Here is a 27665-nt window from a genome sequence, read left to right as displayed (position 1 = left end):
GATTTAATGGAGGATTGGTCATCTGAAGAGAGACAGGATATTTTCCATTTTGTACCATACACATGGACAATCAATCTTATTATTAAAGAATTTGAACTTGTACTGTTGACCAATGAATATAACTGGATCGATACTACATCTACTCAAACTGAAAATGGTACAATTGACTTAAACATTTACATGTATTTTATTTGTAGCATGTCAGAAAGAGCAGTTGTAATCTTTCAAATTATTGACTTCCTTAAAAATAGTACAAGGGAATAAATTTGAAGTTGTACATGATTTTGCTTGAAACTAAATTAGAAATGAGATATTGGTTCCGGATAGTTTCTTTGACATCAAAATAAGTTAGTCTAAACATATTTTATTGTTCAAATCCATCAGACTTACATGTATGATTTTCAACTTTGTAACATCTTCACCAAAATAGTTGCTGTTCAGTTTATTGTTAAGAAGTCAGATTAACTGTTGGATTTTGTTTAAATTTGTAAAATGACAAGGAGAAATGGTTTACCATAACAAAGACAGTTAATTCATTTAGCTATAAGGTTTACAGTACAATATTTCTGCAGTCTTGAAAATAATTTCTATCTACATGTAATTTTCTATTTGTAGCTCATATAGCTTTTGCTGGTCAGACATTAGACTTATCACTGGTCCTACCCTATACAGATTATTTACCTTCCACAGTACATATTGGACTGGTTATAAAAGTGAGTAGAAATAAAAATGTTGAAAACCAATGAAAATAATTTTTTACTATTTTTAGATTTATTTGGAATTCATAACCTTTTAAGATCTCCTTGAGAAAAGGTTTGCTGAAGAGTATTGCCATTACTTTTTAAGTTTTTGTGATATATAGTTTAACATATCTCCTACTTGCAACCACTTTGCCTGTTTGACATCATTTTTCCAGATTTATTCTACTATTCAGTTTTTTGTCCAACAACAGCACAAATAATTCATTGATAGTTGTTTGCCTTACTATCCAATGTCACCTCAAATGAAGCAACATGGCATTAGCACATACCAAAATTTATTGTGAACTACTGAACATAACAAAGAATATGATGTAATAGCATTTTATCTTGGAAACTTTTTAGGGAGAGAATGCCTACTGTAGATTTTACCTACCAGAGTCCAACACAAGTAGACAAATTGTTTTAGCTCTATCTAAAAACATGAAGATAATGGACAGGAATGGGAAAATAATAGAGAAGCCTTTCAAACCAGAGAAACGTCAGTGGAGAAGGTTTACTGAAGAGAGGTAGGATTTTGTTATATAAGACAAGTAGTATGTCTAGTTTTAAAAAGTGAATATACAGATTCAGATAAAGACCCATGATTTTGAAAGGGAGTAGGGGCATGAAAAGGCAGCTTTAGGATTGGGACTTGTTAAAAGCCTACTATGAATTTACCATATTATGACATGTATATGTAGGTCCATAAGGACTGGGTTCAAATTGTACTCATTTTTTAAAACATATTCTAGTCATGCATATAAATGTAGATTTACCTTAGTTGCAGCAAAAAAGTTTCATTTATCAGACAGTTTATGAAAGTTTGTTTATTTCAATTATATGTATATTTCTGAATAATTATATCCCTCTTTATTATACCACCACTTTAAGTAAAAAAGTTGTGGTATACTGTTTTACCTCTGTCCGTCCATCAGTCAGTCCGTCCATCCATCTAACCATGAATATTTTTGTTGTATCTTATTCAGGAACTACATTACAAGCATTTCTTAAATATATTTTCTGGATTTATATAAGTCAGCTATATTGATCGTGTGATGTATTTTCAGATCCATCACTAAACAACTTCCAGATTACATTTTCGAGCTAAGCATATATCTGGAAAGACCAATGTAATTTGTGACCTGTTGTCTCGTTTTTCTTTTCAAAAAGTTCATCGGATAGCTCAATGGCTAAATCCTTCTCCTGTGTACATTCCACCTCAATTTTTAAATCTGTAACTAATAAAACTCATTTGTTTTTATTTTGTCGAATATTCTGGACTTACTAGTAGAGACCAACATGGTTTGCTTTACAGTCTATTGTACATTTTACTATATTTGGGTAGAGGTCAACATGGCTTGCTCTACATTTGTTTTTTATTCAACATCCAATACTTGGTGTTTTGTGAAATAAATATTTATTTTTGTTTGTTTTGTTTTTTCTATATTTTTATTCTAGTAAACATTTTTACATGATTACAGAATACTGTATCATTTTACACAAAATAGCCAAGAGTCACATTTTTCTTAGGAACTACTATACATAGATTTGTGATATTTGATTTTAGGGTTTATATAGGTCAGCTATACCATTTAATGCGTTTTCAGATTATTCACTCAACAACAAGTTTCCTATTTACTGTATACTTCTGTAGTTTACACCATTTTACACATGATAGCCAAGTTGAAAACATTTTACACATGATAGCCAAGTTGAAAATTTTCATCACATTTTTCTCAGGAACTACTATACCAGCATTTCTGAAATTTGGTTTCAGGGTTTATATAAATCAGCTATACCGTGTGATGCGTTTTCAGATTAATCACTCAACAACTTCCTGTTAACCGAAATATTTCGGTAGGGGTATCACCAGTGGGCAGTAGCTCACAGTTTCACTTGTTTAGCATGATTGTCTGTGAAATGAGAAATGGGGTAATCACCAATTAGAAGTTTGACAAAAAAAAACAAACAAAAAAAACAGTTCAATTTCTAGTTCTCGACTATGAATGGTTAGCAGGAGTATTAGTCTACATGAAGTCTGATATTTTATGTTGAGTTGCTTCAAAAAAATTCGGGAAAGGAGTAAGTTCGGTAAGGGCCATATTTGGCCCCAATTATAAAGTTCATAATTACAAGACAATAAATGCTTTAAGTTGCTTTAAAGACATGTGAGAAAGTTAAACAGAACTGTTTTTGTCAAAGTTTAATTCTAACACGTTGATTTTTACATCACAAAAAGGTCAAGATAAGGGATTTTTGTGAAATTTGACAAAATCAGCTGGATTTCAACCAAATAAAGGACCAGGAAACATAGAGCGCAGGCGTCGACAAGCTTAATATTCAAATAAGACATGTGAAATGTCTTCACAAACATTATTTTAAAAGATCTTTGTTGTCGACGTATGCGCTCTATGTTTCCTGTCCAATAATCTATGGAAATTTACCCATTTTCATTGATTTTTTCGTGAAAAATCAATATGAGTACAACTTGTGACGTCATAATGAAACGCAGAAACGTGAAATCTTCAATAAAATGGCTTACATCCTATCTAGTCAATATATTAGCTATAATTTATCGTGATATTGGTAAATAAATCCGAATTTGAAATTTACGCTAAAAAAGGGGGCCATTTTAGGACCTTATCGAACATACTCCTTTCTCTGGAATGGTGGAAAATATTGATGTTGAGAAACACATAACTCAGATTTCTTGGCAAGCTTTTAACACCAACAACTAATTTCTTCATTGACCAAAAACTGTAATTCCTACATTGACATAAGGAGTTTTGATTTTATAATGCAGCTTATGCTGGCCTGGTATACTTTTAAATAATGATAAATTGTAATTGTGTTATAATTTTCTAGTGAAGGTTGGATTGACTGTTGGACTACAACACATGTAGCAATAAGTCTAGGGTACACTTATCATCCAATGCCATTACTGGAAGATAAAGTGGAAACAGGAGAAGTCTCCACCAAAAAAAAGAAATCTGCCCCAACTACACCTATCATAGAGGAGGAGATAAATATACCTATGGGACCATTCAGTGGCAAAGTGATTAGAACAGATCCTCCTGATGGCTTTGATCCAGCAAACATGGAACCAGATTTGATAGCATTGGAACTGGAAGTGGCTCCATCTATGTTGTGTATATATGGATCATTACTTAGGAATTTTCTCCATGTAAAAGTGAGTTTAATGGGTAATTTTCACCAGAAAAATATGAAGAGAATACTGAAGAAATATTGTTTTAATGTTATTCTTTTGTGCCTCACTGCAGAACAGAGGAAGAAAGAATATTCATGCAATAACACTTTTATTGTATAGCATTATAACATTTAAAAGTAAAAATTGATTTAAACAAAGATTTTGTTGTTGATGACGTCATGAATTTTGAAGATTTATTGCACTAGTGCAATATTAGAATTTATTGCACGCTAACTTTTGGTTACTTTCTGTTGAAAATATTATATTGCTATGCAATAATATCAGTTACTGTAACATCTTCTAATTTTGAGAGGGATTTATTATCACAATAGATTGCAACATGATATGATAAGGTTCTAACAAATTAAATATTGAAAACATTTTAAATATTGAAAGGGTTATTTGTATGCAAAATTTCCGGACATTGCAATAATTAAGCTGGAATTTTTGTTCATAGCTCAACAATCACAATAATTAATGCATGCAATAATTTCAGAAAACAATAACAGGATGAACAGCAAAATGTTCACAATAATTACTATTATTGGGGGAAGAAATATAATTCTTTTATCATGAATGAGCATTATATGATCATGTCTTTAAACTTATGGAAATATGTTTGAAATTTTATTATTATCTTATATAAATTGGTAATTGTTGATTTAAACTCACTTAAAAATGCACAATGAAGAAATTGAGCGAGTTCCTTTGAATTCTGAAATGTGTTGGAAAGTGGTAAAATTCATCATATTAACCTAGTCTCACCTTATCTTATATCTTTTCAGGAAAATTATTTAGGTGAAGACCAAGTATTTACAGATTTTTATGATACTCCTAAAGAGAAGAAGCTTGGTGAAGCTGCTGATGGTCCTTACGTGGCTGAAGCTGAAGTGAGACCATTTGATGAAAGAGAATACCGTCCATTTGCAGTGACTGTCTCATTAGTTATTAATGATATTCATGGACATCTTGTAAAGGTAATTCAAGAGAAATCTACAAACATATGAAATTAGGTATTTTACACCATTATTGAAGAAATCATTTACAAAAAGTATTGACCAAAGGACAGATGCTCATTAGGGCTGTCTCATGAAAACATACATGGTACCTAGGGAAGGCACTTTGAAAATGGGGAAACATATAGAGACACTTTTATAGTTTTCACTTTCTCTAGATATTTTCTTTTTAATTATGCAATTAAATAAAGGAGTAGGTTCAGTAAGACCCCTTTTTGGCCTCAAAATATAGCAGTTTTAGAAAATTGTGAAAATGTAATCGTTTTGATATTTATTGCAAAGTAGAATGCCTCTGCTACATAAATATGGGCTGTTTTTGACAACACAATGCACATATATCGGGTACTAGCATCATTAAGTCATGCTAAATTACTGAAATCTTCACAATTGTAGCATTTTAGTTAAATTTTAAATGGTTTCCGTCTGAAATGAAAGTGGCCGCATTCGTGTTCATTCATAATATTGAAATGTAAGTTGTATTTGATGATAATACATAATATATATAAAGGTTGAGGATGAACACGGATGCGGCCACTTTCATTTTTGACAAAAACTATCTGAAAAGTGACGATTTTTGGCATATTTGATAGATTTTTCATATTTAAGCTTGAATCGGGGCGTTTTAAATGACTTATTAAGGTATAATCTTCCACATTAACGAATTGAATCAATTGAATTAGACACTTAAGTGTTTAGAAAGTGTCTAAAATCTTTCGTTAGATGAACTTGAAATTTGAGGCCGAAATCAGCCCTTACCGGACCTACTCCTTTCTGCTTCAGTTTGTGATATTTAAGATGCAGGAACTTGATAGTATGAAATATTGTTATTTTCCAGAACTGTAACATTGATGATCTACCATGTCCCAGTATATTCCTTGAACGTCTGTGTTTTGAGATGGACAAGACTTACTTAGAGACTAAGTTACAATTACTGTTGTCCCCAGCTGTACTGGTAGCTAAAGATACATACCCGGTAGGTTAAGTTTAATTATATATTATTCTTCTGTATGATTTAGTAACCATATAGTTTATATACTTGCTCTGTCAGAAACAGATCATTAGAATTCTAGTGAAGTATACACCAATTAATATTAGTTAACATGTCGGTATCATTTTGCAAAGTACCACATTTTAAGTTAAATGGAAAAATGTAAAAATAATAATTGACGTTGAAGATTTTTATATATTTAATTGTTTTTTATGTCCCCTCTGTGAGGCAACATTGGCGTTAAGCCTTATCCTAAATTGTACATCTGTACGTCCGTCAGTATACGAATATGGGGAATGTCACTCACATATCTATATCAAATAAAAAAATTTATACGTTATTTAAACGATCTTAAATGAAATAATGTCTGCATGTTTACAGAGAGAAGATGATAACAAACATCTGAATGAAGGTCACCTTGGGTTGTCAGGGCTACAGGTTAGAGGTCATGCTATGTTTTCTCATGAAGGATTACCTATGGAAAGTGAGACTTTGGAGTATGCATGGCTAATAGAAGTTGTTATAGGAGATTTAACAGGGAAGCTGACTAGTCCACAAGTACTTATCATATACTGTAAACCAACTTATTTTTTCGCGATTTACCCTTTCTAGACCACTTCGCGGGTATTTAATTTTGCGATTTTCTTTTGATGAAGTTTAATAAGGAATAATGGAAGTTTTACATATTCGCTACGATTTAAATTCGCGTTTTTTTTCTACTTGCGAAAGTCGCGAAAATAAATCGCTCTCGAAAATAAGTTGGTTTACAGTAAGTAAAGTGTTGTCTGTTTGTTATAAAGTATTGTAAATTGATGATGATAAAAAGTTTTAGGAATAAAAAAGATGGAAACATGTCATGTGGCTGAATTCTTCCTTCTTGATTTTCTATAAATTACACTGTGTCTAAACCACACTGGCAAAATTTGTTCGGACTCGATGGTATTTAACATTCGGCACGATGACGGAACATTTATAGACAGAAGAAAGATAGGTTTCTCCTTATTTTCTTATTTTTTTTATGATATCGAAGAATATATATACATATACAACTATTTTCCATTGGGATATGCAATATTTTCTACAACCGTTCTATATTAAAGGAGAAATAAGTAAAAATGCATGTCAAAATGACAAATTGAGTGAACCTTGCCTCGAAATTGTTTGATTTCTCGTTAAATTGTTCACATTGTACGTAAAGAAAGGTACGGGAAGTTAGATACTGACACGGAGATTGCAAAACTTGTCATTATGAACATCTCAATACTTGTATTTCTGAGTATGGAACGAAAGAAATAGGTCATGTCAAAATGGAACTGGCCGGTTTAGTCAATGGAAAGACAATGTTTAGATCCGTGTTAACGTTGCTTTTCAAAAATTGTTGGTTTTAAAAAAATATAAAAAACCGGGTGATATATATAGACGAAACTGGGTGATTGTGTAGTAATCAACAATGACAAAACTGGTGTATTTTAATTTGACATGACCCATTTCTTTCGTTCCATACACAGAAATACAAGTATTGAGATGCTCATAATGACAAGTTTTGCAATCTCCGTGTCAGTTTCTATCTTCCCGTACCTTTCTTTCCGTACAATGTGAACAATTTAACGAGAAATTAAATTTTGAGGCAAGGTTCACTCAATTCGTCATTTTGACGTGCATTTTTACTTATTTCTCCGTTAATATAGAATGGTTGTAGAAAATATTGCATATCACAATAGAAAATAGTTGTATATGTTTATATATTCTTCGATATCATAAAAAAAATAAGAAAATAAGAAGAAACCTATCTTTCTTCTGTCTATTGATGTTCCATCATTGTGCCGGATGGTGGATACCATCAAGTCCGAACAAATTTTGCCCTGGTGGTATAGACACAGTGAATTAGACAAAGGATGTAGAAAATATGTAAATATTTTAAGACTGCCAAAAAGGGAATTTTAAGATTATAAATTTCATGCTGAGCCACATTTGATTTTGATAAAGTTGTAAGTGTTTTATATTAAGATTATTTTTTGTATAAATGTTTCTGATTATTGAATTTACATAAACACTGCAAAGACTTATTGAAAACCTGAGAGGACTATATTTCAAAATTTCATCAGTTCAGATGTGACGTTAAGGACTATGTAATATATCTATTAATAAGAAAAAATAAGTATGGATTTCTGTAATAAAAATATAAATGTATTGCAACACTTAACTTAACAGTTTGTGGAGTAGTGACTCTTTGATAACCTTTTCCCAGATAACTTGTCTAAGTAGTCTTTAAAGTCAGTGCCAAGTTAGGTGTAATTTATCATATAATATAATATTTTATTTTCATTTAGTTTGCATAGTTTAAGAAAAAAATCACTATTTCTAGGAAACCTTCTTTTGTAGTTTCACCATTTGCCCCTAATAAGGTAAATAAAATGTTTATTTCTTCATGCATTTTAATTTGTGATTTCCCTACCCATGAAATCTACAAAAATTGGTATCCAGACAAAATAGATGAATGCACATTGATAAAAAACAACATCAACAATAAGTATTGGTTTTTGAATTTGTCCATCCATTTTGAATGTTTGTACTTTAAAACACTAAGATATTAATGTGATTTACATTGCAGTTACAGAATTTAGTAGAATTTATCCAGACATTTATCATACTGGTAGAAGACCCAGAGAATTGTTTACAACCCTCCAAACCAAACAAGCTGTGTCAGCACATGTTACCTCAGCCTCAATGTAGGATGTTACCTCAATACTCCTATCACTGTCCATTATCAGAGGACATTAAATATGAAATGGTCAGACTGTCTGTGGATTCAATCAGCTTCTTCTTAGTAGAATCTGGAACAGCTTTAAATCTTCAGGTGAAGTATTCAATTATTATAGAAATAAGATGATGTTTTATGATTGCCAATGAGACATCTCACCGCAAGTGACCAACTGATGTAGAAATTAGCATCTATAGGTAACTGTAGGGCCTTAAACAATGAGCAAACCCCATACTGCATAGCAAGCTTTAATGTGGTTTTAGATTGATTTGGTCATTTTATTTTGTGAAATACTTGTAATGGTATGATTTAATGTAAATTTATTAGAAATTAAAAAAAACACTTTTTTATCATAAATTTTTAATTAATATATTTACTTTTCAAGCTGTAACAGTTGTTTGTTTGTGATACTTGAGATGGTTGTTTTAATTATTATCTACGTATGCAATAAACAGTGTTTATACAAACATTTAAAGACAATTATTTTCAGTGGTTATTTGTCTGAATTAGCATAGTGTGCAACTGTCACCAAGATATTTTTATACGACCTTAAAATATTTTCTTGTATCGTATAATGGTATGATGTCGTCGTCTGCGTGTCCGAAGACACATTGGTTTCCGGACAATAACTTTAGTTAATATGAACGGATCTCTTTGAAATTTTATAAGAAGGTCCAATACCACAAAAGGAAGGTTGGGATTGATTTTGGGGATGATGGTCATAACCGTTTAGGAATTAGGGGCCCAAAAGGGGCCCAAAAGAAGCATTTTTCTACTTTCAGGATAATAACTTGTATAATTACTTGATAATAAGTATTTCAATTGCTCTGAAATTGTTGCACAATGTTTAATACCACATGGTGCCAACAGTTTAGGAATTAAGGGCCAAAAAGGTGCCAAAAACAAGCATTTTTGTAGTTTCTGGACAATAACTTGTATGAAGAGTATGGATCTATCTGACATTGTACCACAAGGTTCCATATCACAAAAGGAAGGCTGGGATTGAGTTTGGGGGTTATTGCCCCATTCATGCAGGAATTAGGGGCCAAAAAAGGGCCAAAAACGAGCATATATCTAGTTTCCAGATAATAACTTGTGTTTAAGTATATGGATCTCTCTGAAATTGTACTACAAGGTTCCATACTATAAATGAAAGGCAGGAATAGAGTGTGGGGTAATTGGTCCAAGGGGGATTCCAATTTTTTTTGGTGGGTTCCAATTTTTTTTAACCCTTTCCTCCATTGAATATTTTTTTTTGCATTCTTGATTTGCATAGGATTTTTTTAATAAAATGCTGAACATATGCTTTAAAGTATTAAGGCATTGTGAAAAACAACTATTTCATCAAATAAATTTAAGTCGGATATTCCTATGATATTCCTTTTTATATTGGATACAAATTTTATCAAGTCAACTGCAGACACTTTGTAGTCATAGTGTTTCAACTGAGGTACTACACAGGCGTCAAAAGGCGTCATTATGGAGTAAGGGGGGTGGCGTCAAAAGGTGTCATTTGGAGGAAAGGGTTAACTTAAGGGGTTCCTATTTTAAATTTTTTTTTTTTTAGAAAGTTTCAAGAAGAAATCTTTAATTGTACAGTATTGCGCAATAGATTTGTAAGATCTTGATTTTTTTTGTGTGTGTCTGAAACCTATTTTATGTCAAAAATTTGATAACAATCCAAATTCAGACAGTATCAAGCTTGAATATTGTGTCAAAATTTGGCCCAACTGTTCAGGGTTCAACCTCTGTGGTTGTATCAGGCAGCACTCACCGAAACATTTTATTTACATGTGAATAGCCTTTTGGGCGACCCTTTTAACTCAATCCAATGGGAAATAGTGTTATGTGACTGATGAAATTGATGTTTCTTTTTCTTTTTCTTTTTTTAGGTGCATCCAATTAAATTGTCAACCTGTAATTTGCATGGAACTAATACTAGAGCAGGAATAACAGCTAGAGTAGAACACATTTCATTGACCCAGTTTATTTCATCTTCTGCTTTAAAACATGACAGTAGCCAATTAGACTTATGGTTTGAGTCAGGTGGTCTAACCATTGGACCAATAGATGGAGAGGCAGCTATGGCATTACCTAACCCAGACTTCCACAAAATACAGGATAACTTTCTCAAAATTCATGACAAAAAGACAAGGAGATTGTGGTTTCTGTGGCCACCAGAAGAAATTAAAGTTTTGCCGTTAGTAATAGGAAAATGTGGCTGCCTTGGTGGGTGTGCATTTTTTGGAAACAATAGAACAGGCATTGGATTTTTCAATTCTAAAAAATGTAAAGAAAGACCATTTTCTGCTGTGTTAAAAGTGTCCCCTGCTGGACAGGATCCTGGATTTGGTCAGAGTTTGCTATTTAAAGACAAATTAGTGTTTGAGGTATCACTTACAAATGGAATAGAAGGAGCATCACCTTCAAAAGGAAATGGATTTAAATTCACAAGAGGTTATATGAGTAATGTAACAACCCCAGAATCTGGAACAAACATTACAATCATTGGCGAAAAGTCCTCATTAAGCCAATCTTTGAAGGTTCCAAAGGAAAGTCTGTTTCAAGAAAGTCCGGGAAAAATTCAATCTCAGATATCTATTGGGGATGCTTATTTAAAATCAGCAGCAAGTGATTCTATTCTTGAAACTAAACCTTCTCTATCTTCTAACATTAGCAGTAAGTCTCCTGAAGATATATCATCAAGTTCTCCTTCTGACAGTAAAAGTTTGTCATCAAGAAAAGAAAGTTTGGAAAATTTTAGTAAAAGAGATTCCTCAGGAAATCGAAGAGTAGGATTAGCAGATAGTCTAACAACATTGAAATCTATCAACAGAAAATCAGGTTCTGATCTGGACGATTTTAAGATGTCAGAAAGGAGTTTCTCAAAGTCGTCTTTGTCAACTCCTAAAGTTTTAAGGCAAGGTATGGGTAGTAAAGTACAATCAGAAATGTCTATAGAAAGTGAACGTTATTATTCCGCTGATGAAGATATGGAAATTTCACAACCTGATATATGTGATAATGGTATTTCATTTCTCTCTACTGACAACATGAGTTTAGACGGAACTTTAAAAAGACATGATTCCACTGTAAATGATCAGACCGTTATACAATTAGATACAATTAAAAGGGATAAAAAACCTATTGAGCGACAGTTAAGCTCAGAAAGTTCTGGCTCTACATTATCTTATGAATCTGCAACAACAGAGCCAAATGATGCCGATAGTTTTTCAGGGGTACCTGAAAATTTCCTAGTCGATCTTCATGGGCAAGTGCAAAAGCCGATAAGTGAATCTCCTGTATTAATGTCATGTTATTCTAGTCACCTGACTCACTATCAGTGCAATGATTGGTCACAGGCGTCACCAGAAATGAGCTACAACAAGACAAATATAGCAGATCAATCAACGTACTCATTATCTTCTGTCGGCCAATCAGTGCAGTATGTACATAGTCCAGCTTGTGTTCCTAGGTTTGTCAAGACTCGACAGGGCTTTTCACCAAGTCTAATGAAAACAAGAGAGGAGTACAGAACAGAAGAGAGAGATGAAGATGAGGTTGATGATGTCAATGAATCTCAAGATAATGCAGACAGTTCTATTCTGGAAGGTAAACGTTGTAAACAATTAAAGCTTTTAGTTTAAGCTGAAAAAATATAAATCAATGGCTTACAAATGTACATTTTATTGGTTAAAAGACACATTGATATATGATAATAATGTGAAAAGACACGCATAAGTGGAAAGATTATTAAACTCATGTAACAACTTGTATATATACATTTGTACATATAAGGGTAAACAAAACAATAACAGAAACTAAAACTTGGGAAAAATAGAAAATTTTGTGAGTCTAATTCTTCTCATTTTCAATGAAGACATTTTACCACAAAATTCACCCTACACAAACTTCTTACTGCAGATTTTAATTCATTATAATAGAAGACTATGAAACAAGAAAAATGAGCACAGCGAAAATTTTACTGCCCAATGCAAGACCAAAACCACAAAAGTAACCTTACTTAAAAATAACCTGATATTGGTTCAAAACTGCAAAATATTATAAATTATTTAAAATGTATATGTTTATGTTTATAGAAGATCCAGATAACAGTTTACCTGAGAATGCGTCTATTACCACCGCAGTGGTTAAAGTCAGAGGCTCTATGAATGTCATGTTAACACCATTATTTCTAGAGTCTTTCCAAAGGTATGATTCAATGACTTCAAATTCTATAGATCATGAGATGTGATGTTAAAATCCTGGTTTTTGCATCTGTTTTCCTCAGTTTTAACATCTCTTGGACCACTGTTTCCTAAGTCTTTAAATAGCATGATTTAATTAGTTACAGGTATTATTATTGTCCCCACTTTTCTAAGTTCGTGAAAATATATGTGATATTTGCTTCTGGATGTGAAGCCATGATCATTCAATCTTCAAAAGAAAGACAAAAGTGTACATTTACAGCTCACATATATCACCAAAAAAGTACACTAAAAGATCATTTATGTTAAAGTAAGAAAGTAAGTAAAAGAGACAGCAACCCTTATTTCTGTCCTTACATCATGTACATTTCAACACCTTTTATATATCATAGGATTTGATCAATAATGCATAGGGGAAATATTATGAATTAAACATTGTTTTTGCAATGTTTTTGAACTGGATGTTTATATTCATTATATTGACCATTGTTTTTTTCATTAGAAAATAATTCAAATTATAAAAGTTCATGTTATTCAATATATTTTTAGCCAAACAGTGTTCATAAATAACATTATACTATTTTAAACTTCAAACAGATACACAGAAGCCGTGATTCCAACATTGACAGCTCTTCACCCATCTTCAATAATAGATGGCTTACACAGTCAATGTGTAGATAGCCTGAAAAGACAGAACCGACTGAAGAAAGTGAAAGAGAAGTCTGATAGTGAGGTTACAAAGATGCCAGAGAGACAATTTAGTACCGAGAGCAGACGTAGCAGTGGGGAAATGAAAACAAAGAGTATACAGGCTCTGTTTACATTATCAAAGGTTGGTATGTTCAAAATAGGGCATGCTTCTTCTTCCAGAGACCCTGGTACTCAACTGTAGAAAACACCTATTTATGGTTTCATTGTAGCATCCTTCCTGATGTCTAGTTAACCAGTCTCTCTCCAGAAGATAGTTTAAACATATTTATTTATCATTAATCAAAAATACACTATAATAATAGGATTCTGAACAAACTGTACATAACTTATATTAATCTGTTTCTTTTAAATACCAAGTACAATTAACTATAAACATAGCATGCAATTTTACAATGATATGAAACAAGAATAAATAAGTGACTACATAACAAAGAAAGATGAGATTGCTTGTATACCTTATGTTTTGATTGGTGCTTAAAATTCAGCTTAGTATGTTTAAAGTACAAAACTGAATTCACATAAACACCTTCTCATTCTTGATATTCATGTCATATTTTCTGCTGGACCTTAAACATCAATCCTAAGGTTCGTGTTTTCATAAGTATTTTGATTTTTATGTAGTATTCAATGTAACTTGTTAGCAACAATGCAGAGATATCAAATTTACTTTGCTAGTTGTGTGTTTTGTTAAGTTCAGTAGCCATTGTACTAATTTACCATTTTCTCTCATTTGCATACTGTGGATTAATTAATATTCGTTGGATACCAATTTTCGTGGATTTCGTGGGTACAGGAGAACCACAAATTCAAATTTGCAACGAATTATAAGTTTCCAAAGGAATAGGTGTAGACTTTGCCAAAACAACGAAATTAAATATCCACGAATATGTAAGTTTTCCTCAAACCAGGGAAATTGTTACCCACGAAAATAAATGAATCCACAGTATATCTTATTTTTTAAATTTCAGATTAACATATGTGTTCTACAGTCAGGTATGGTTGAAGAAGTGATAGCTTTCTCTGCTATGGAAAGTATCCGTGATTTGACATGTTTTTCACTGCTAGCTGTATGTTTTGACAATATCAATTGTCAGTTATTGTCAAACAGTCATTCTGTTAAAACCATGCAGGAGAAACCTAATCCTGGTGGTGTACCTATAAAGACTTCACCAAAGAAACAGAATGTGAAAAGAATGGATTCCAGTAACTTTGATAAGTCTCAAGAAGATCTTGTGACAGAAGTTTGTCGAGAGGAAGACGTTGGAACACTTCATATTTCTAGAGTACACATCCAGTTACAGAGACTGCTGAAAAATAGTAATTACTCTGATCAAGTCTTGTTAACAGCTATACCCGATCACAAGTCTAAGGTTTTGTTTGAATTTGACAAGGAACTTAGTAAACCATTAGCATTTGCATTTCCAGCTTCCCCTAGGCAAAGAGGGGAGAGGCCTTCAACCTCTACTCCATCACCGAAGGTTGTACGTAGAAATTCAAGTAGAGAAAGTCGTCGTAGTATGAGTCGCCAGGCAAGTAGAGATACTGACAGTCATGGTGGAACTTTACCAAAATTGTTTCGACAAAGCAGTATTGATGAAGAATCACTTGATGGTTCGCCATATGATGGAAAATCAAGAAAGGTTCCAAGTAGAGAACACAGTTTTAAATCTGGCAAGTCTGCTTTAGGATTCATAATGTTTGAATGTGGATTAGAAAATATTGACGTTAAAGCAGTTAGGAGGTTAGGATTTTCTGAAAATGTTGATGAACAGTTTACACAAAAAATGGAAAAAGTGGCCAAAAAGTTATCAAACATTCAGACATCGACTAGATTAGAATTAGAACGTGAATTAGGGAAGTCAGAGGAAGAGCCAAATCTGTCATCCAGCAAACACAATAGAGGAAATAAGAAAGACAGTGATTCAGTACATTCCTGGGACTCCAGGGTATCTCTACCCTCAAGTTCCTCATCTTTAATGTCATTTACAGAATATGAGGCTCTTAAAGGGGATGCTTCTAGTGGTATGCTAGAAATAAAGACAATTTGGTTTAATTTTGCTGCACCACCGCCAATTTCTATCAAGAGGAAAGTGGATTTCACAAAGTAAGAAATCACTGTAATGGAAAAATTGTCTTATATCTTTCCATATTGCTATTATTTGAAACTCACAATACATGAATACTGTGAAAGTACTTTTATTCGTGGGGTACCAATTTTCGTGGATTTCGTGGATGACTTTATCCACGAATTTAAGTGTCCAACGAAATAAAACAACCATTGTCCAAATCAAGACATGGAAAGATCCCCATCGGTAGGTTTGACTACAGTAACTGATCAATATGATCTAGAGAATATATTGAATAACGCCAAATCTGAGAATACTTTAATAGCAGTCACAGAACTACAACCACATGCAGGATTATACCCATTTAATCTTTAATAACATAAACTGTACAACTTTTGATCTTTAAATTCTCATAAAAAATATTTTTGATCGATGAAAGTTAGATTTCCGGAATGATATGCTAATTGATAAAGTGTTCATTTTATATCCTCCTAGTTCTCGTACATATGGGAATTAATAATTTCATGCTGGGCTTGATTTTAATAAGAATTATTTGACAATTCAAGATACGTTTATAACATTTGTTTATGTTACTGTTTTCTTTAGGTGACATGTTTATGACCTAATTAACACCTTTTGTAATCTTTAATCTGCTGATCACTTTATCATGGGTTAATTAGTGTTATCACTACGATTTAAACGGGTCAATGTTTACTTTGCAATTTCCTTCAATCCAGAATGTTTGTTACCTTCGTTTCTAAAGGCTTTAATCTTTCATTTTATTTTTTAGAAAACTAAAATCCACGAATTTAAAAACCCACGAACATGTAAATATTGCTCAAACCACGAAAATTGATACCCACGAATTAAAGTACTTTCACAGTATGTGAATAAAAGGAGGGTATATGTCTATGAGACAGCAACCTATCAAAGCATTCAAATCAAAAATAGGATTAGATGTTTTGGTCAAAAATTATGTACTTCAGTTGAAAAAAATCATAGAAACCAAATAAAATCTTTTACAAAAATATTCTAGATGAGAAGTGTTTATAATGTTATGATTTGTAGAACGACATTTGAGAAATTGTGTTAAATTCTGCTTCTGTATGATTTCAGACATGACTGGAATCTATTGAGTACAGGTACACCCGCTATCAATGCCTGGATGAACCCTTTGGACAGGCTGATTTGTTCAGTCAAACATATGATGTTAACTCTTACACATCGTACTAGTTCTGTTATGGCCTGTATCATGACTGATGGGCTGGAGGAATCCAGTGTTCACTTTCCTAGCAAGGTTTGTTTAGTATTTCATGTATTCTGAAAAAGTCTATATAAGAAAAAATAAACACGGATGCTATAGTATAGGTAACTCTTTCCTCTGATTATACACTTAAATAAGAAGGGGAAGTTTTTATAATGAGGTTTATAGAAAAAACTTTTAGAAATGTGTTTCATAGTATGTTGATTTGGTGCAATACAGTCTCATATCTAAATCTTTGAAAGTTTCATTTTCATAATCTCCTCTTTAAATACATTCCCAATGTGAACAAATGTTGGAAAGAATAATGTTTGACTTATTTTAATATAAACATATTAAAATATGAAATATAAAACATGGCCCCCATTTGACATTCTTTACTTGATTATAATGGGTCTATTTTGAAAATACATTGCTAGGTAAAAACTATATGTAAATGTTGAAGCACATTAAAGGGAGTTGGACCTAATGCATGTGCTATATTGGAGTGTAGGTAGGTGCAGTTAAGTAAGCCATTTAGACTGTAGTTTTATTGAAAAACAAATATCAGTTAATCATACATCTTCAAAAGATTTTGTCTTAAAAATCTGGGTTTTTTTTCAGAGCAAGTACTACAAAATGACTCCATTAGCCAGAATACTAGTAGAGGAACCTTCATGTCAGCTGTTTACAGTTCTCAGAAAATACCTGTATAAAGTGGGCACCAAACCTGTAGAAAGAGCTGTTCAAGCAGACACACTTCCTCAACTGATAACAATACAAAAAGGAATACTTGCTTTGACACGACAGTGGAAAAATGTATTGTACATGCCACAACTGTCAGAAATGGATTTCAAATCTCAAAAAACTGTACGTCCCTACACAGTTAAATTTGCCTTGCCACTAGGTGACGATGAAAATAGTGATGACGATGAATGTGGGGATAACATGAGTGAGGAAAACTTTGATGTTGTAGATGAAAGAGTATCATTATTGACAGGAGACGACGGATCAATACATAAATCTGGGTCAATTTCAAGTTTTCATGTCAGAGGAAAAAAAGATCATGAAGGGTCATCTTCCATGCCCTCAGTACAATACAAAAAATTAAAATCCTATTTACAAGGAGGACTATCTCAAAACTCAGGAGCCAACGAATCTCCAGATAGACAGGTGACAGGAAGTAGTGCAACGCCAAACCCGCTACTAGCCCCTCACCAATCACTGCATCGTAATGACAGTAATTATAGTTTTCATTCTGCGGCTGCTAGTTTGACAAGTATGGACAAAAGTGACATGACTCCTCCAGCTACTCCGATGAAGACAGAGTTTTCTAAATCAATTTTAAAGAACAATGCCAATGTTGACAAAACACAAGACTTATATCAATGGATGGCAAAGCAGGAAGAATTTGATTTTGATGACTCACATTTATTCAAAAGACAGGATTCCCTTCTGGGGGCTTTTGGTAGTGCTTGGAGCCAAGATGACAGCCGACTAGATTTGAGTGATGAACAATTCTCTAAAGCAACATCTATTATGCAGCTGGCTGATGCTAGAAGTTTGTTCAAACCCTTCCTTCAAAGCATAGGATTACACGTAGAAGGAGTTCGCCCAACTGCAATGATGAAGAAATTTGGTGGAAGTCTTTCCTTGCAAGGGCAGCTTGAAACTATAAAGATTCAGATTGTAAGCTCTGAGAGATATCATCGAAGGAAAGAAAAATCAAAGAAAAGAAAATTAATTGATTTTAATGCTGTGCCTGCATTTTTATGTGAAGGTTTTCTAGCTCACATTGCTATGAAAGATGTGGTTGATTTTGATAATAAAGAATCTGGAGGTAGTGAGGATAAAAACAATGGAAAACCTCCCCTTAACTTTGCTATGCATAAATTGGAAGCAAAACCAACAACGTTACAAGTCAATTTCATGATGAACTGTGAATCAGTTACTCAGCATGTTGATATGCCGCTTTTGAGACTCGTGCATCAATTTGTTACAATGGCAGACAATATCAAAGACACAAAGAAAGAACTTAAACACAGTCACTCGAATCTCGAATGGGTTAAAACACACAGGAAACAGGATTCTAAAGGTTCAACTTCCAGTGCAGATACTCAACATTCGGATATTTCTCATTCAGGACTAGCTAGTCCTCCATCAGTTGAAAATTTGTCTAAAATGAAGGATTCTACTTCCTCTAGTGAATCTGGTCCAGGCCAAATCACTATTGAAATTCCACCTTCTCATAGAAAAACATCTGCATTGGCTTGTCTTCCTTTGAACTTTCAAAGACCTGAACAGAAAAGGCCAGACAAACATATGACATTATCTTTAAAGAGGACAAATATTTTTCAAACCAAAAAGACGTCAAAGTCAGACCCTATACCAATTCCTAATGTACAAAGCAAATCATCTGAATTGTTGACACCTCCCCAGTCTTTGAATTACAGTGATTCTGTTACAATTGACATGGAAGACACATCTTCACCGATCGTGGCTGAAAAGACAATAGTGGACGAAATCAAAGAATCCACTCCTAAATGCTGGAGGACATTATATCATCTGTTAGAATTGTATTCCACAATGCCTGAAACTAAGACTATATTGGGACGCAGGCCTACTGTTGCTAAACTGCTACCAGTTATAGTTGAGGAACCAGAGGGTGGGTCCAGAGAACGTGTTGGAGGGTCTAGAGAGCCTGTTGCAGGGAATATTGGCACTCTGTCAGGCAGTACAAAATTGAAAAATAAATCTAAACAGGATATAAATGACATTGAAGAGAAGGAGATAGGAGGAACTGGGGAGGGTACCAGTAAAAAGCCCCCTCACCCTGCATTCAGTAGAACCAGTTTTAGACAAAGTAAGTAAAATCATAAACTAGTAATGTCCTGTCATATGCCATATTCAGTCTGAAAGATTATTAGGGGATTGTTGTCCATTAAATACCCTATTTAGCACTTAGCATGTTGATATGAAATCTTTTTACACTAGACTGACATTCTTGGATGTTGTTTTTGTTGTGATAGTTGTAGTTATGCCTTATGGGTCTTATTTCTCCACTGCTGTGTGCTTATTTGAGGAAAAACACATACAGATTTAAAGCCAATATAACTTTGTAAGGATTCAAATTCTTGAATGGCACCCACCTGCATTTAAAGCAACATGCATTGATTATTTTTTTTATCTCAGTACAATATAAAGATATTTGAATTAAAAGGACACATATTGAACTAAATTTTATTCTACTCTCAAGATTTACCACAGTTAAAATTGAGAATAGAAATGGGGAATGTGTCAAAGAGACAACAACCCGACCAAATAAAAGACAACAGCAGAGGGTCACCAACAGGTCTTCAATGTAGCGAGAAATTCCCGCACCCTGAGGCGTCCTTCAGCTGGCCCCTAAACAAATATATACTAGTCCAGTGATAATGAACGCCAGACTAATTTCCAAATTGTACACAAGAAACTAAAATTAAAATAATACAAGACTAACAAAGGCCAGAGGCTCCTGACTTGGGACAGGCGCAAAAATGCGGCGGGGTTAAACATGTTTGTGAGATCTCAACCCTCCCCCTATACCTCTAACCAATGTAGAAAAGTAAATGCATAACAATACGCACATTAAAATTCAGTTCAAGAGAAGTCTGAGTCTGATGTCAGAAGATGTAACCAAAGAAAATAAACAAAATGACAATAATACATAAATAACAACAGACTACTAGCAGTTAACTGACATGCCAGCTCCAGACTTGCATGAATACAGATAAAGCAATACAAAATTATATTATTTAATGATTTGTATTTTATTAGGTATATATGTTGGAGAGAGTATAACCTTGGTTGTGTTTGGTATTGCTAAAGTGGAGAGAGTCAGAATGCAGGCATTGTTAAGTGGTCTCAAACTTGAAGCTGAAATGAAAAGTGTACATGCTAGTGGATCATATAAAGAAAAAGCAAAAGGTTTGATGATTTCACAGTTTGTTTAGAATCAAGAAGAAATGGAAGTCTGTAAAACTTTTCACACAACATATTCTCAACCATTGCTGAATCATTCTTAAACTCTAGCTGTCTTTTGTGCTGCCAGGTAGCTGTCTTATTAGCTTTTACTCACATCTCCCTTTATTTCCAATTTCAAGCTTTTCAATATTATATCTGAAGAGAAATGTAGACTATCATAAATAATGTTGGACATTCTCAGACACCTGAAGGTCAAATGCCAAAATTTTACGAGGCTTTTTGATAACACAAAAAGATTTATGTGATGATCAGTCATATTCTTATAATTGACAAATTATAGGTTTGTAAATTTGATGGTTTAACAAAATCAAAATGTTTCACTCCATAGATCAAGTTACATCAGAAAGTGATATGCAGCTAATTCTTAAGGCTTGTCTTATAAAGATCTTTGTTAAAAATTGATAAGTTACTTCTAAAGAGTTTAGGGGCTTAAGATTATTATTACCAGAAGTTTTTTTGTGTGAAATGAGTCACAAAACCTGAATACAATATTGTAAAGAAAGATTTATTTAGCATTTTTTTTTTATTTAGAATCTAGAAAAATCTGCAAAAACTGAATCAATCTTAACATTTGAGCAGTTTTGTTTAGTTTTTGTGGATTATGATTTGTCATAATATATATCAAGTAAGTTGTTGTTTTGTAGGTTTTCTACACAGGAAATCATCTGAGTCTTCAGTCACAGCTCACATAGGAAACACCAATATAGTTTTACTGGAAGGTTTACCGCCTGACATTAAGTAAGTATGGGATCTCAGATTTTTACGCAACCTTTAAAATTCAATTCTGTTTGTAATCATACATGTCAACCTCTTACAATGGGAAATCATGTCATGACATGACATGATATGTCAAAAAGCGTGTGAAAACGCGTGACGTAGATGCGGACTTGTTAATATGAATGTTGTAATGTTCACAATTTCATACAAAGTTGTGAATATAAAAAAACAATATACATATTCTACTGTAAACTTTTATTGTATTAAACAGTGGTCTGTTATGTTGCTTTTAAAGCACCACCACTAGGCACATATTCAAAACAACTGCCAGTTTCATGTTTAGTTACATTTATTTGATAACAGCACACAATACAAATGTAACATAGTCAAGTTCTCATCCGAATTCAGTGTCAATTTCTTTATAATTGAAAAGGCTCTCCCACAGTTGGAATTGATATTTGACTGAATTAGCTTCATCAAGATTTGAAAGAATGTCATGTTTTTTTTGAGCAATGTAAAATGTCATCTATTATTTCTGCCATTGCTCCCATTGCTATTGCCTGGTTAAAACTGGGTAGTTCATCAGAAGAAAACTGGTACTATGAGAGCTGATCCAACAGTTCTGTGATATTTTTATTCCCATGGCCTGTAGAAATCTATTGCCGTGTTGGCTAGATTTGAAACTGAAACTGAAATTGAAAAAGAAAAATGTTTTATAAATTTGATTTCCATTAGATAAACATGTTAAATGCTTATTCAAATAGCTACATTGTATTTCTCCTCTCACATGTATTGGTTTTCTTATCATTGCAACATAGAATGCACAAAATATGCGTTATTTGTCACTCGATCATTTAAACTCGAACTCTAAAATATAATTTATAAATCTTGAATCTTGCCGTACACATCGTTTTGGCTTAACGATCGGCACTTTAGACGACGGTACAGACGGTGCACATGTCCCCTAAAAAGTGAATTTGAAAGAAAGTCAAAATTGTTAAAACTAATCACAAACTACTTACATTTTACTGTTTGTCCATATAGAAAAACAAACAATGTGGCAGCCAAACAATTACTTCGAATTTTTCGGTATTTATCGCCGAATAAGGAAAAAACCCGAGAATAGCGATATCACTAACAACCAAAAAATGAAAAGAACGAAAAAGCGTGTAATTGCGTGTAAAGTGGTGAAAAGCGTGTACACGCCATGTGACAAAATCCTTGCGTGTAAACCGTTGAAAAAGCGTGTATTACACGTGAATATCATGTCACTTGACATGTATGTTTGTAATATGTTGTGGGTTTCTTTATCTCGTTGTTATCTTATAATGTCAAACACACTGCATTATACCTTTTGTTTAAGTAGAACTGTCTCTTGGAAATTAAAACGTAATCTTCTTTGCCATTCATGTATGATAAAACGAAATTGTCATGATAAAAACTCTTTGCCCAATTTTGTTTTTGAACTTTGGTATGAAATTTAAAAAATTACAGCCATAATTTTCAATTTTTTTTTTAACTTTGGTATGTAAATTAAAAAATTACAGCCATAATTTTTCAATTTTTTTTAAGATTTATTCATTTTTACGCATACAAATGTTTACTATTTGAATCTTGTGATATTTCAGGACAGTGGTGACAGTAAGAATAGACCGATCCCTTGGATTACATACCACCATTCTGAGGAGAGCAAAAGAACATAACTCTGCCATGGTATCTATAGGGGCCATACATGTAGACATCCCTCAACATCCTGTAGTATTACATGGTATGGTCACGAGGAGTTCTAGGGAACTGTCAACCACTCTCCAGGAATTTAGAAGGCCAATGTCTAGAGCAGGGTCAGTATTTACATTAAAGCTTTTGTGGTTAAGTGCATGATTCAAATGACCCATTTAGTAGCCATTCTGTATTATAACAGTGACTTTATTTATCTATTATACTTCAGAAAAGAAATTTAAAATGTTATACTTTCCCATTTTATGACTGCAAATTATAAAGCATGCCTATAAGTTGAAAATGTTAATCACATTACAGGATGTACTAGAACTTTTACATAAAAGTTCAGAACTTATTTTTATATATGTGTTAATAATAAATCATTTTGATATTTTTCAGGCGTGTGTTAGAAACCATGTATGAAAGTGGTATTCCTGAAAACCAACAAAAAGCAGAGAAACAGAAAAGCACAACGAAACCAGTAAAAAGAGAGTCAACCAACAAACCAACTTTCTTACACATCCATATTAAGGCTATATTACAGGGTATAACTGTTGGTGCATCTTTGCTACCTTCTCTAAAGGCACAATACAAGGTAAAAGAAATATCAAGGATTTGTATTTATCATTGAACTATTGTTCAGTATTTTTCATACATATACAGCCTGGTATATGCACAAAGAAATTGTTGTAAACCAACTTATTTTGCAACTTTCGTGAGAAGAAAAAGCAAAAAATATGCTAAATTAAATACAATTCTCTATGCTAAACTGTTGTAGTTTGAACAATTCTCTTCCGTTTTTCAAGGTTTTTTTTACATCATATGACTTAGGTAGAAGTTTTATATGATACATCGCCACCTTCTTATTACTAAACCTCAGATTTCACACAGGTGTTTTATAATTACTGGACTCAATAAAATTAGGTGACTGATAAAAAATTCCAGATGCCATTATACAACTGCGGTATCACAGATAGTAACCAAAGGGGTCTTGCCGCTGAGACTATAATTTGATAAAAGCATATGACTGTAGTACAGAACTCTGCAAGCTGTTAATACATGCTAATTAGTCGTTGTTATTCCTTTTGAATATGACTTCCATGGACAAATCAACTTTCCTACAAAAGGTTTTGGTAGTTCTGTTTGATGGTGAGTACAGTAGTTTAAAACTTAATGATATTTTGTTATTTTTCAGACAAACTCCATTACTGTTAGTGGTATAGCAGGAAAGAAAGCTCATTTCACACTGGATCTACCGAGTCATGCTCTTAGTTTTAAATCTAAGGTAATATAGAAATCAAGTATCCTAGTGGTTATAAACTTTGATTGTTGACAAAAAACAAATTATTATTTTTAGTAATTCATGTGTTAGCTTAGATTTTAAAATTATTTGATATATTTTTTAATTAACATTTAGTCATACACAATAGCGTACTTCTTACCTTTCAAGTTTATGTTAAGGTTAAATGATGTCAGAAAATACTAGTTTATTTGTTAAAGCTTTGGAAATTATTTACAAGCAATGTGTATAAAAGATAAATGTTAAGTTTTTGTGATACTTGTAGTTAAAATTGGATCTTAAAGAATTTCAGCATAAATTCAAAAATAATCAGTACTGCAGGTGACATTTAGTAGTACTCTTTAGTTTTAAAATTGTTATTTGAATTAAGAAATATTGATATCAAAAGAAATTTGCAAAATATGATTCACATTGTATTTGCATAAGCTGTCTCAGGTTAAGTGCAGAATTGATGTGTAACAGAATATTTGCTCCAATATAGATGATAGACTTTTAAAATAGCCAGAACAGTTTTCATACATCAATTTTTTAGCTTATTGTAAATTGTTGAATATATGGTATGGTTACATTGTATCAACTTCTGGGGTTAGAAAATTATTTTGTTATTTATTATCGAAGTTTAATTCAATACAGCAACTGAAGAGAAAGTTTGGGAAGGTAGATTATTGAATTTTATATCTATTTAAGAGAATGGTCCTTATATTACACAGTAAAAATTATGAATTGATGCAAATACACAATCTATCATTCCATTAAAAATCATACTAATCTCTTACAACTAAAATCATTCAAGTGTTCAAAAGAATATCGTATTTTGCGATTAAAATAGCTGTGTTAAACCTCAAATACTGTGAATTCATTGATTGAAGGGTACCTTTTTTTGTGGATTTCAGGGGAAAACATGAACTACAAATTTGAATGTTCAAAGAAGCATATATTTTTGTAGGTTTGTAAGCCCACTTCAGCTGATCCATGATATAAAATATCCATGAAAATATAAATTTTGGTTAATCCACAAAAATTGGTTCCCACAAATCAATTGAATCCACAGTATATGTTGACATCACCAGAATCTAGCTGTTTCACACAAGTTTATTTTTAATGTCTAAATAAATCTAGGTAAAATTCAAATTGTACTGATCAGGTGCAAGAAAAGAATGCACATTTGAATGATTTGTGAGGAAATCTTCAGTTCTTAAGCTTTGATTTGCAAATTCTTTTAAAGTTTGGCAAATATAATTATTATTATTTTTCACATTTGTTTTACATGCAATAGATATGCAATTTCAATTTAAAACATGCTAATTAATCATACTTCATTGCATATTGTACATTTCTTAAATATTATGAAAGATCATCATATATACATTGTAAAATCTGCATTTGTATACACATATTCCCTATTTCAATCATTAGTAGATGCACACAATATTTCTTACTCTTCCTTGCTCTTATGACGACAGGATTGCTCTTGAACACACAAATATTCTTGAATTTCTTCAGTGGTGAATCAGTAAAACAAGAGGTATAAACATGGGATTTTGATTCAATGTAAATGAATTCATGACTTTAAATCTGAATAAAACAACAGTGTTTTATTACCTAATTTTATATGAATGTTCTAACAACTGTTGCATCAAAATGTTACATAATAGCAAGGGAAGGCACTTTTTTTTATATGACCACCTAGAGGCAATTTGAACATTTCAATTATATTTTTATTTAAAAAAAAAGGTATGTGCCACCTACCTGTAGAAGAGATTTTGCAATGCCTTCCCTACTTCTATGTATGATTTTATGGAACAGCCCTTAAAATAATAAATTCTATGTTTTAAAAGGCAAATGATGCAATTCATGATTTCACATGCTTTAATTATAGTTTTCTGGTGTCTTTTGACAGAGAAAGTATGCCTACCTGCATTGTTATTACTCATCTGAAGATATCATGATACCCATTGTATTAATTTTATGAGAAATATAGATCCATAACTGCAGCAAATGTCTTACAGTATATCTCAACTCCAGACAGTTAAATTTTACTATATATAAAGCCAGAGGCTTGCTGAGCTTTTTGAATAATTAAATTTTTAACTGTTGAGAGTGGATAAATATCGTAATACACAAGTTATAGTGGTGGAATCTGTTTCTCTTTTCTTTTCAAACAATTTCAGAAATTTGTGTTCTTTATATGTGATGTTATCAGGCATTCAAGAAGTCACAATAGGAAATTGAGAAGAAATCAAGAAATTTAATGTCATAATTAAATTTCAACCAATCATTATTAGCTGATAACAGATATTTCACTAAATATTTTTCTCACACTGCTCAAGAAATGTGGAAATAGCAGAAAAATTAGAGAAAGTATTTTTAATTATGCAAATAAAAAAGGAATATGTTAAAGTTCTAATTGAACAGATACACATGCAACATGCATGTTATGATTTTATAACACATGGTTTATATTCCAGCTGACTTTCAGATGAATAGAAGAAAATAATCTCAATCTAGATTTGTACACCTGTATTATGTTAATAAATACTTATTGACGAAACTTTCCAGATCCCTCTTGTTGCCTTCAAAAATATTTCGGCCATTGAAATGGCCCAATTGGACAAATGTTCTTATGCATACAATGACTGATAATTTTATATCGTTATTTTTAGGTGATGACAACCGAGACTTCAATACCATCATCAGCTAGTATAGACTTGCCACCAATTCATATGTATGCCGACTATCGTAGTTACAACTCTAACACGGGTACCAGTGAGTCGTTGACTGATGGTTTGGTATGGAGGGAGGGTAGTTATCTAAATGGTGTAGCTGAAGTAGGAATGTTAGAACACAGCCTTTCCACAGATCTACTTAACCATCTTGTATTTGTACAGAAGGTTTTCATGAAGGTATGAGTCATTTGTGTTTACACCTCTTACAGCTGAAGGGTTTTATTTATGCATTTTTTTCCTTT

At 32.6% G+C, this 27665-nt stretch overlaps 1 protein-coding gene across 3 annotated transcripts in view; it reads left to right on the top strand.

The window, feature by feature from the left end:
• Positions 1–27665, top strand: part of LOC143085251 (bridge-like lipid transfer protein family member 1) — an 85434-nt gene that overhangs the window by 11765 nt on the left and 46004 nt on the right. For 2 of the 3 annotated variants that reach the window (XM_076261495.1, XM_076261494.1), the window contains exons 11-31: positions 2–157; positions 616–713; positions 1104–1267; positions 3606–3930; positions 4734–4925; positions 5800–5937; positions 6334–6510; positions 8564–8809; positions 10606–12325; positions 12814–12925; positions 13519–13753; positions 14601–15736; positions 16815–16995; positions 17563–19801; positions 20755–20904; positions 21606–21699; positions 23307–23519; positions 23797–23992; positions 24593–24682; positions 25331–25354; positions 27361–27600. In XM_076261495.1, coding sequence (XP_076117610.1) covers positions 2–157; positions 616–713; positions 1104–1267; positions 3606–3930; positions 4734–4925; positions 5800–5937; positions 6334–6510; positions 8564–8809; positions 10606–12325; positions 12814–12925; positions 13519–13753; positions 14601–15736; positions 16815–16995; positions 17563–19801; positions 20755–20904; positions 21606–21699; positions 23307–23519; positions 23797–23992; positions 24593–24682; positions 25331–25354; positions 27361–27600 — 8126 coding nt within the window. The remainder of the gene's footprint in view (position 1; positions 158–615; positions 714–1103; positions 1268–3605; positions 3931–4733; positions 4926–5799; positions 5938–6333; positions 6511–8563; positions 8810–10605; positions 12326–12813; positions 12926–13518; positions 13754–14600; positions 15737–16814; positions 16996–17562; positions 19802–20754; positions 20905–21605; positions 21700–23306; positions 23520–23796; positions 23993–24592; positions 24683–25330; positions 25355–27360; positions 27601–27665) is intronic. The other variant, XM_076261496.1, reaches the window with a different exon arrangement.

Source organism: Mytilus galloprovincialis, chromosome 8 (genome assembly GCF_965363235.1).
Source record: "Mytilus galloprovincialis chromosome 8, xbMytGall1.hap1.1, whole genome shotgun sequence".
NCBI classification, from domain to species: domain Eukaryota; kingdom Metazoa; phylum Mollusca; class Bivalvia; order Mytilida; family Mytilidae; genus Mytilus; species Mytilus galloprovincialis.
This window is presented reverse-complemented; position numbering and strand designations above follow the sequence as displayed.